We start from the raw sequence: 11,481 nt of genomic DNA, 5'->3' as shown, positions 1-11,481 counted from the left end.
AAAAAAAAAAATAAAGTTTATTTGTAAAAATTGAGACACACATACATTACCCTAGGCCTGTGCAAGGCTGGGATCATCGGTGTCACTGGCTTTTTACCTTTTTATCTTGTCCCACTGGAAGATCTTCAGAACTATAACATGCAGGAGACTGTCATCTCCTGTGATATTAGTGTCTTCCAATACTTTCTGAAGGATCTGCCTGAGGCTGTTTTTATAGTTAAAAAAGTACAAACAGAAGGCGTGTACTCTAAAATAATGAAAAAAGTATAGTAAATACATAAACCAGTAATGTTTATTGTCATTATCAAGTAGTATTTACTGTAAATAATTGTATTGCTGTGCTTTTATATGACTAGCAGTATAGTAGGTTTGTTTACACCAGCATTACCACAAATATGAGTCATCTATTGTGCTGAGAGGGCATCATGTCTACAGTGTCACTAGCCGATAAGAATTTTTCAATTCTTTTTCAATTTTTTTTTCTTTTTTTGAGACAGAGTCATACTTTGTTGCTCTTGGTAGAGTGCTGTGGCATCACAGCTCATAGCAACCTCAAACTCTTGGGCTCAAGAGATTGTCTTGCCTCAGCCTCCCAAGGAGCTGTGACTACAGGTGCCTGCCACAACACTGGGCTGTTTTTCTTTTTCTTTTCTTTTTTTTTTTTTTTTTGAAACACTGTCTCATTATGTCCACCCTGGGTAGAGTGCCATGTTGTCACAGGTCACAGCAACCTTCAACTCTTGGGCTCAAGTGATTCTCTTGCCTCAGCCTCCCAAGTAGTTGGGACTATTGTTGGCTGCTACAATGGCCTGGCTATTTTTTAGAGATGAGGTCTCACTCTTGCTTAAGCTAGTCTCAAATGAGCTCAAGTGATCCACCTGCCTCAGCCTCCCAGACTGCTGGGATTATAGGCGTGAGTCACTGCACCAGCCTTCCATTTTAATCTTACAGGATCATTGCCCTGCATGTGGTCTGTTGTTGGCCACATGTCATTTTGTGGAGTGTTGTTTTGCAGAGTGTGACTCTATTTCCTTCAGATAATCCTTAGGCTTCAAGGGTTAAATTTTTCTCTGCAGATTGTGTTGTAATTATAATTATTATAAGTGCACAGTTGGTGAAAACAATGTAAACAGAAGTTTTGGTAGTTATAAAAACTTCTTAGGAATACATTTCTTAACGATGTGGGTGGGTTGGTTATGTTTCCCTCCTTCCTAATTAGTTAATGTAGTGGTCTCCTACCTTTTTGGCACCAGGGACCAGTTTCACTGGAGACAGTTTTTCTGTGGGGGGTGGAGAAGCAGGGGGAGGTGAGGAATGGGGGCGGAGGGTACACAGGGGGAGGATGGGACTGGAGGTAGGAGGAGATGGTGGTGGAGAGAGATGGGACAGGAGGTGGAGCTTAGGCAATGATGCCAGCGCGTGGGGAGCAGCTGTCAATATAGCTGTGTGCTAGCCACATACACCAGGGTTGGCGGGTTCGAACTCTGCTCCGGCCTGCTAAACAATGACAACTATAACAAAAATATAGCCAGGTGTTGTGGTGGGTACATGTAGGCCCAGCCACTTGGGAGGCTGAGGCAAGAGAATTGCTTAAGCCCAAGAGTTTGAGGTTGCTGTGAGCTGTGATGCCACGGCACTCTACCGAGGGCGACATAATCAGACTCTCAAAAATAAATAAATAAATAAAGCTGTAGCTTTGCTTGCTTGCCCTCTGCTCACTTCCTGCTGTGTGACCTGGTTCCTAACAGGACTGGGCTGTGGACTGGAACCTTTTGGCACCACGTGCCAGTTTCGTGGAAGACAATTTTTCTATGGAAGAGGGGTCTGGGACAGGAGGCAGAGCTCAGGTGGTGAGGCTGTGTGGCCCAGTTCCTAATAGGCCATAGCCGAGGGGTTACTGCAGAGTTAATGCACCCACAGATGAATATACTTACAGCTAGAATTCACAGGACTCAGCATTAATTTTATTCTGAATTTTGAAAATTAGATACAAGCTTGAGAAATACTTATGTCATAAATAAGTTAGATGACAATTGAAAGATTTTGCAGTAGCAGTACCACTTAGTTTTTTGAATTTCTTTCTTTCTTTTTTTTTTTTTTTTGAGACAGAGCCTCAAGCTGTTGCCCTGGGTAACTCCTGGGCTTAAGCGATTCTCCTGCCTCTACCTCCCAAGTAGCTGGGACTACAGGCGCCCGCCACAACGCCTGGCTATTTTTTGGTTGCAGCTGTCATTGTTTGGCAGGCCTGGGCTGGATTTGAACCCACCAGCTCAGGTGTATGTGGCTGACACCTTAGCCGCTTGAGCCACAAGTGCTTAGCCAGTTTTTTGAATTTCTTTAAGTGTCGTTACCCAAAAAATGTATAACATAGGAAAAGACCAGAAAATGTACTACTGGTCCTGTCTAGAGGTTTTTATACATTGTATAGTAGAATAAGAGGATTTAGGAAGGGAAAAAGATACAGTCTTTTAGCTAAGTGGGAGAAGGAAGATTATGTAAAGGCCCGGGGGGAAAGGAGACCCCATGTGATGCCATTGTTATACGTGTGTGCGTGTTCTTCTCAGTCAATTTAGAAAAGCATATATTTGGAGATTGAGAATCTGGATATTTATGCCGTAAAACCGTACATGCCCACATACTTTTTGGAAAGTCTTTAGGATTACACAAATCTCAACCTAAAGAAAGCCTTTTAAAGTAGTAATCGGAAATCAGCCAACTTAAAAATCAGCCATCCTAATCCTTTTTTAGGATATAGACAAAGAAATACAATACTCCTCTATGAAACATAGCATATAAGGTGACATTTGATAAAGGTTTGTTATTTTAATTTTTTTAAGGTTTGTTATTTTAAAAAGTACATTGAAAAAAGTTTTGCTTTGGCTCAGCACCTATAGCTGGCCACATAAACCAAAGCTGGTGGGTTTGAGCCTGGCCCGGGCCTACTAAACAACAAAGACAACTGCAACCAAAAAAGTAGCAGGGTGTTGTAGTGGGTGCCTATAATCCCAAGCTACTTGGGAGGCTGAGGCAAGAGAATCTCTTAAGCCCAAGAGCGTTGGAGGTTGCTGTGAGCTGTGACGTCACTGCACTCTACTGAGGGTGACATAGTGAGACTCTGTCTCAAAAAAAAATTTTTTTTTTTTTTTGCTTAAAATTGTTCTGCTATTTGAATTTGCATTCTGTCTTCCTTCTGTTAGAGTCTTATTTGCACTAATACAGCACTGAAATTGCTTCAGTGGGCTCACCAAGGCTTTACTATCGATGAATCCATGGGACATTTAATAATAATCTTTGACTTCTTGTTAGCTTTTGTTGCACTTAACCACCCAGAAAAGCACATATTGTCTTTCCACAATTTTCTGGGACATGAAGTTCTCTGGATTTTCCTTCTGCTTCTATTTGCTCTTTTTTTGTAGTTTGATTTTCAGGCTCTTCTTTCTTAACCTCTTTATTAAATGTTGGTGTTTTCTAGAATTCTGCCTTAGGCCTCCTGTCATTTTATTCACATTCCCAGAGGCACCTCACTCTGTGGTTTCAGTTAATACCCATCTACATCTCCAGCCCCGGTGGCTCTCCTGCCTGATATTTAGACTAGTGTATCTAACTGTCATGTGTCCTTGACACTGCCACCTATGAGTTTACTCAAACGCACACTTTGAAACCGAACCCCTCACCTCCCCCCAATAGGTTTCAATAGACTTCTCTGTCTCAGTAAATGGCACCTCTGTGTGAGTGGCTTCATAGGCCATCCTAAGTGTCATTCTTTTTTTTTTTTTTTTTTTTGAGACAAGAGTCTCAGACAGCTCACAGCAACCTCAAACTCCTGGGCTCAAGTGATTTTCTTACCTCAGCCTCTCCAGTAGCTGGAACTATAGGTGCCTGCCACAACCCCTGGTAATTTTTTTTTGTTGTTTAGCAGGCCTGGGCCGGGTTCAAACCCACCAGCCCCAGTGCATGTGGCTGGCACCCTAATTGCTGAGCTATGGGCACCCAGCCCGGATTGTCATTCTTTTTTTCTTTTTTTTACGTGAGTTAATTTTTTTATGTCCAAGCACAAGGATAATGAAATATGTTTTCCATGCAAAATATTGTATACATTAAATAACATACACTGGTAACAATGCAGCGTAGGTTTCCTGGGAAGCAAATTCTGTGATAGAAATATACATGCAGGGTGGCGCCTATGGCTCAAAAGGGTAGGGCGTCAGTCCCATATGTGGGAGGTGGCAGGTTCAAACCCAACCCCAGCCAAAAAAAAAAAAAAAAGATTAGAAAACAAGTACTAAAAAAAAAAGAAATATACATGCGGGAAGTATATTTATCGGGCAGTGCTTTCTAAATGAGGACCGGTGAGAGTGGAAGAATGAAGCAGGATAGACAGAGCAAGAAGTTGAACTCTATCGAAGTCCCAACACTGAGTGTCATTCTTAATTCCTTCTTTTCTTTACCCCTCATGATGCCAATTAATGCTTTTTTTTGAGACAGAGTCTCACTTTGTTGCCCCTTGGTAGAATGCCATAGCATCACAACTCACAGCAACCTTAGACTCTTGGGCTCAAGCAATACTCTTCCCTCAGCCTCCCAAGTAGCTGGGACTACAGGTGCCCGCCACAACACCTGGCTATTTTGACAGATAGGGACTCACTCTAGTTCAGGCTGGTCTCGAACCTGTGAACTCAGGTGATCCACCTAACTTGGCCTCTGAGAGTGCTGGAATTACAGGTGTGAGCCACCGCGCCTGGCCCAGTTCTTCTACTTCCTAAGAAGAAGGAATATATTAGAAAAATCCATCGACATCTAGCTGTCCTTAGTGTTGCTATCCTTGTGAAACCAATTTTTCTAGCTTCTGTAATTCATAAAAATCTTCCTGTTTTGCTTTTCTTCAATTCATGGCTGTACATGGGAGCAAGAAAGGCCCATTGAAGATTTCAATCTCATCTTGGTGTCCTTGGTTAAAATCCTTCAAAGGCTTCACAGTGCCCTTAAGGTAAATCTCAGGCACTTCAACACTGTGGTCCCCAACCCCTGACCCTGGACCAATAGGAGCCATGCCCTAGAGCTCTGCCTCCCCCAGTCTTTCTCCATGGAAAGATTGTCTTCCATGAAACATAAGAACCTGGTTGCATAGCAGAAGCTGAACAGCATTGATTTAGTGAAGAGCTTCAACTATATTCTGAAAGTGTTCTTGGAGCCTCTGATCAGAGTTGCAGGGAGAAGGAACTGTAGATGGGATGATTGATTTTTTTTTTTTTTTTTTTGAGACAGAGCCTCAAGCTGTCCCCCCTGGGTAGAGTGCCTGGCATTACAGCTCACAGCAACCTCCAACTCCTGGGCTCAAGCGAGTCTCCTGCCTCCGCCTCCCAAGTAGCTGGGACCACAGGCGCCCGCCACAACGCCCGGCTATTTTTTGGTTGCAGCCGTCATTGTTGTTTGGCGGGTCCGGACTGGGGATTCGAACCCGCCACCTTAGGTGTACGTGGCTGGCGCCTTAGCTGGTTGAGCTATAGGGGCCGAGCCGGGATGATTGATTTGAAGGGAGGTCGGGACTCTCACTGGTTGGCGACCCGGCCTAACTTTACTGATTATCTTATATACTTTCAAACATTCACAGAATTTAACACAGATACAAAGAAGTGAAGTAATATTAGGAAGTTGCCATTAAGATTACAATTTAGTGTTAGGGCTGAGGAACACATATACAGTTGATTTTGTTTAGAATAAAAACATAAGGTAGACTGCTTGTCTGTCCTTCCTGGCCCAAACCAAAACTAGAGATTATAATGTTGATGAAGGAAGAAGACAGAGAACAGAACCCAACGCTCAAGGACAAGGTCCCAGCTGCGACCCGGCTTTCTAACAAAGAGAGGTAATCTGCATATTCCTGCATATCTATAGGCAGGTGCAGAAGCTCGATCTTTGAAGAAATCTTTCTCAGAATCAATCTCCTGGGAGAACACATTGAAGCGAACTGCCATGTTTGAGCATGGGGTGCTTATCTCTACAATATTCAAAGCTACTAGCTGCTTCCTATGATACCTATCACTGCCTGAGCTCTGACTACCCCCCAGCCAAACTCAACTGGGCAGCCCCTCTTACCTCTGTTGGTCTTTGGAAAAATTGTTTTCCACGATACCCATCCCTGGTGACAAAATACTTGGGGACTGCAGCTTTAACATCGATTACAGAGCTCTTTGGAGCCTATTCTCCCTTATGTGTGTAGCTTTCTCTCTGGTTCTTTGCTCTGGTACAGTACACTAAAGCCTAAAGCAACTTTTCTTTTACAAATGTTCTTGTGTATCAAATCTGTGTGCTTGTACTGCTCTGACTTCTGCTTTCTTTGAATGCTTCCACATGCTATTGGAATGTGGAAGCAATGGAGGCACATGCTTCCATCTGCCTCGACCAGTCTTCAGTTTAAAATAGCACTCCCTCAATTGGCCTGCCTTGAATCTCCAAGTTAGGTTCCATTATGTGCTCAAATAGCACAGTGTATTCCCTCTGTTACACAACTCCTCACACTTTATGTGTCTATCTCATGGTGTATTGTCTGGTAAGCTTAGTAAGGATAGGGAATCATCTATCTTCGTTTCTACTTTGTTTCTCTCTAGTGCCTGACACGTGTGGGCATAATTGACGTATTTAACAATTTCATGTTCTTGTTTTACGATTTCAGAATTAACTTGGTTTTCTTCTCTTTAGTGTCTCAATGAAATCCTGGAGTCAGCAGATGCACCTTTAGAAGTCACTGAAGGATTTATTCAGTCAATTTCTCTGTCAGTTCCATGGGGCTCTTTGCTACAGGATAATTGTGCACTGGAAGTGAAAGGGTTAGAAATGGTCTTTCGACCTAGACCACGACTAGGTAGGTGTGTTATATGTCTCTGTTTTATTTGTTTCTATTTATTCTTCAGAGATTAGGAAAGTTATGTGAGTTCATTAAATTTAGTATTTGAGTCATTGTTTTGTGTTTATAAGATTTTCAGTTGATAAAATACTAAGACTATGTAGGATATCATTCTGTCTTTGGAATTGCTTATATTCCTATTTATTCATAGAAACTTGAGTAATCAGATAATTTGGTTTGTGTAATTGTCACCAGTTATCTAAAGTGATTTGTGTTTTAAAAAGTTTTGTGTGAGAAAGCAAGGAAGAGTATTTGTAGATTGAAAATGTTAAAAGGTTACAGGATTGGGCTTTAAGGGACTTCCACTGGCCAAATCTGGGACAACTTGAGTATTAAAAAGAATAATGGATTATAATGCTGCTTCCCATGACACCCAAACTAAATACAAAACCTAAGACCATACTGATACAAATAAGTAAGTATATGAGAGGGACAGGAAGAAGGAATGCTCTTCTTTGTATAGAATACATACTTAAAAATATAGAAAAGATGGGCAGCCCCTGTGGCTCAAGGGATATGGCACCAGCCCCATATGCCAAGGGTGGTGGGTTCAAAGCTAGCCCTGGCCAAAAAACTTCAAAAAAAAAAAAGTATATATATATATATATATAAAGATGATAGAATTGATGATACATCTAGGTGAAAGGTAGTTAGTGTGAAATAACAGAATTATAATCCCAAATGCCAACCAAACTAAAGTTTAATTTATGCTTTGTAGAATTATAGTGACCTATATTTTGATAATTGGTAACATATGTATGGAAATCCCCTTTAACATTCTGGTATTGGTTGGGCGCCTGTGGCTCAAGCGGCTATGGCGCCAGCCACATACACCCAAGGTGGCGGGTTCGAATCCAGCCTGGGCCCGCCAAACAACAATGACGGCTGCAACCAAAAAATGGCCAGGCGTTGTGGTGGGCGCCTGTGGTCCCAGCTACTTGGGAGGCTGAGGCAGGAGACTCGCTTGAGCCCAGGAGTTGGAGAATGCTGTGAGCATGATGCTATGGCACTCTACCCCAGGGGGATAGCTTGAGACTCCGTCTCAAAAAAAAAAAAAAACATTCTGGTATTAAATTTATAAGAAGAATATCCTATATTTTAACCCTGATGAGTAGATGATGAGTCACACTTTCAAATATTTTCCCCTTACTTTTAAAATATTTCATTAGAAGGCCTTTTTTATTGGCAGTTGCCATTGTGTTTTATCTGGTTCAAATCTACCAGCCTTGGTGTATGTGGCCGGCACCCTACCCACTGATCTAGGGCGCTGCCTAGAAGGGCTTTTAAATTCCATTTCAGAAAGCAGTAATTCTAGTAATCCCTGTCAGTTTTGTTTTGAATAATGTGAGGAGGTGTAGAATTTTTCATGTGGGAAAATCTGGAAATGATTTTTGACAGTTCGTGTGTTTTCTTGTCCAGTGATGCTCTTCTATTTTACCTACATTTATACTAATTTCCAAAGCCCAGATCATCTAAAATCCCTCAGTTTAGAAGATTAACCCCTTAGCTTTCACCATGGTAAGAAAGCTCAGTAGTTGCCTACTACTTCTTCTTAATCTTATCTTATTTTTTTCACTATAAGTTCTCTGAGGGGAGAATTCATAATTATTTTTCTCTCCCCTACAGCAGGGTTAGCAGACTATGGCCTGCAGGCAGAACTGGGCCTGACCTGACACCTGTTTCTGTAAATAAAAGTTTGTTGGAACCACAGCCATACTTATTTACTTAATAATGGCTGCTTTTGCATTAGTGTGTGAGAGTTGGGTAGTTTTGATACATATCATATGGCCTGCAAGTCTAAATTATTTACTATCTGATCCTTTACAGAAAAAGGTTGTTAATCTTAGGATTCCCACTAAATAGTTGTTGAATAAATACATGAATTAATATCTGGTAAAAATATAACAATGTAATGGGAATACATGTCTCTGGGCTTCTTTCTGTGTTTTTTTCTTTTCTTTCTTTCTTTCTTTTTTTCTCAATTATAGGGTAATTTTTAAATCTCAAGAGTAATTTTAAAGGGCTGGGCGCAGTGGCTCATGCCTGTAATCCTAGCACTCTGGTAGGCTGAGGCAGGTGGATTGCCCAAGCTCAGGAGTTCAAGACCAGCCTGAGCAAGAGTGAGACCCCTGTCTCTGAAAATAGCTGGGCATTATAGTGGGCAGCCTATATTCCCAGCTCCTGGGGAAGGCTGAGACAAGAGAATTGCTTGAGCCCAAGTGTTTGAGATTGTTGTGAGCTGTGACGCCATGGCACTCTCCCGAGGGTGACAAAGTCAGACAATGTCTTTAAAAAAAAAAAAAAAAGTAATTTTAAGAATTTCATTTGCCTGAGTGGTAACATCATGATATTAAACTTCTCATAGGGAATTAAGGATTGATCTCTGAGGCTGGGCATGGTGGTTCACATGTGTAATGCTAGTACTCTGGGAGGTCAAGATGGGAGAATCCCTTGAGCTCAGGAGTTGGATACCAGCCTGAACAAGAGTGAAACCTCATCTCTACTAAAGATAGAAAAATTAGCTGGTTAATAGTGCTAGGCACCTGTAGTCTCAGTTGTTGGTAGGCTGAGGCAGGAGGATTGTTTGAGTCCAGGAATTTTGATTGAGGTTTATATGAGCTAGGCTGACGCCATGGCACTCTAGCTTGGGCAACAAAGTGATCCTCTGTCTCCGAAAAAAAGAAGCTATTTGAATTTTTTTTTTTTTTTTTAAAGGAAATAGTGTAGGGCTGTCCCTGTGGCTCAAAGGAGTAGGCCACCAACCCTATACGCCAGAGGCCAGAGGCGGTGGGTTCAAACCCAGCCCTGGCCAAAAACTGTAAAACAGACAAACAAACAAAAAAAGGAAATAGTGTTTGCAGCACCTGTAGCTCACTGGAGCTGGTGGGTTCCAGTACAGTCCTGGCCTACCAAACAACAACAACTATAACCAAAAATATCCAGGAGTTGTGGTGGGCGCCTGTAGTCCCAGCTATTTGGGAGGCTGAGGCAAGAGAATTGCTTAAGCCCAAGAGTTTGAGGTTGCTGTGAGCAGTGACACTAGGGTAGTCTACCCAGGTTGACAGCTTGAGACTCTGTCTCCAAAAAAAAAGAAAAAGAAATAGTATTGTAACTCTCAGAAATTTAGGATTAATTTATATTTTATGCAGCAACTGGTTCTGAGCCTATGTATTGGTCAAGTTTTATGACTAGCAGCATGCAACTGGCAAAAGAATGTCTTAGCCAGAAACTCACAGATGAACAAGGAGAAGGATCCCAGCCTTTTGAAGGACTTGAAAAGTTTGCAGAAACCATTGAAACAGGTTGGTATTATTAAACATTTTTAAAATTTTCAACTTTAGTAATTCTGTACCTTTATTTAATGAACCTTGTATAAGGCGTATCATTGGAGTGCTTTTTAAAAGAATTACTGTTATAATTTAAGAATTTCAGAATTGAGGTTAAAATATTGTTTTAAGTTTAATTATTTGCTGTTTCTTTTGCACTTTTAATACAAAGATTATAATCCAAAAGATAGTGTTAGTCTCAGGTGTCTGTTGAGATGTAACGTGGGTAAATGCTCAGTAAGGCAAAACATTTCTTACAATTCTGGGATTTAGGGACTTGAAAGGAAAGAAATTCAGCTTCTTTGTTTTGTAAGTTCTTATCAAACTAATACTTACGCTTTTCAATGTAGTTTTTATTTAGTTTTATTTATTATACATATGATCTCTTATATTAATGATTTGTTTACTGTAGTACTAAGAAGAGTAAAAGTCACTTTTATAGACACTGTTTTGAGAATTGAACATGTGCCAGAAAATTCCAAAACTGGAACTGCACTTGAAATTCGAATAGAAAGGTAAGAAGTATTCTTACATCTGAAAACAAATGACCCTGTTGTAACTCTCAATTTAAGTTTTGGGGTGCCTTTGGAGATTAGAGGTGATATTAAATTAAAATACTGCATAATTTTAAAGTACTACTCTCCAAGTTATATTCTAATCTGATTATTAAAAACTCAAAATACAATTGAGGTATAGTTTTATATAATCCTATGTTGAATTCAAAGCAAGTAATTCTGTTTTGGTTGCTGTCAAATTAAAATAATGTGTATTTGGCTGCTAAATATAAAGCACACCTGTGGGAGAGTTTTCATTTTTTTTTTTTCACGTGAGAGCAATGCAATATTTAGGCAGGTTCCATTAATGTGAAAGACTTGCTTTGCTCCCACTTGCCTCCCTTGCAGGGATGGGGAATCCCTAGCCTTAAGGAAACAAGTGTCTTTCTTATTCCTTAAGTGTGGCCTTTTGTATCCAAATTTTATATAACAAATCCTGTTATTAAAAGGGGTGTGGCAGAAAACTGGTGAAGCTTTTCTTGCCTCCTTTGGTGCTTGTTGCTTAAAAAATAACAATCTTGTTGTGGTAGGTACTTGGGAGGCTGAGGCAAGAGATTTGCTTAACTCTGAGAGTTTGAGGTTGCTGTGATGCCACTCTTGAACAATCTTGGAAGTCAGAATTGCTACAGGCCACCCCGGCACCCGTGGAAGGCCACTATTTTTCTTTCTTTCTTTCTTTCTTTTTTTTTTTTTTTTT

At 40.8% G+C, this 11,481-nt stretch overlaps 1 protein-coding gene across 1 annotated transcript in view; it reads left to right on the top strand.

Annotated features, from left to right (window-relative positions):
* Nucleotides 1-11,481, top strand: part of ATG2B (autophagy related 2B) — a 96,167-nt gene that overhangs the window by 12,760 nt on the left and 71,926 nt on the right. The window contains exons 2-4 of the mRNA XM_012803520.2: nucleotides 6,700-6,862; nucleotides 10,054-10,206; nucleotides 10,643-10,745. Of these exons, the coding sequence (XP_012658974.1) occupies nucleotides 6,700-6,862; nucleotides 10,054-10,206; nucleotides 10,643-10,745 (419 nt within the window). The remainder of the gene's footprint in view (nucleotides 1-6,699; nucleotides 6,863-10,053; nucleotides 10,207-10,642; nucleotides 10,746-11,481) is intronic.

The sequence above is a fragment of the Otolemur garnettii genome, unplaced genomic scaffold, assembly GCF_000181295.1.
Source record: "Otolemur garnettii isolate 467f Iridium unplaced genomic scaffold, OtoGar3 scaffold00020, whole genome shotgun sequence".
Taxonomy (NCBI): Eukaryota; Metazoa; Chordata; class Mammalia; order Primates; family Galagidae; genus Otolemur; species Otolemur garnettii.
Note: the sequence above shows the minus strand (reverse complement) of the source record. Positions and strands in the feature narration are given on the sequence as shown.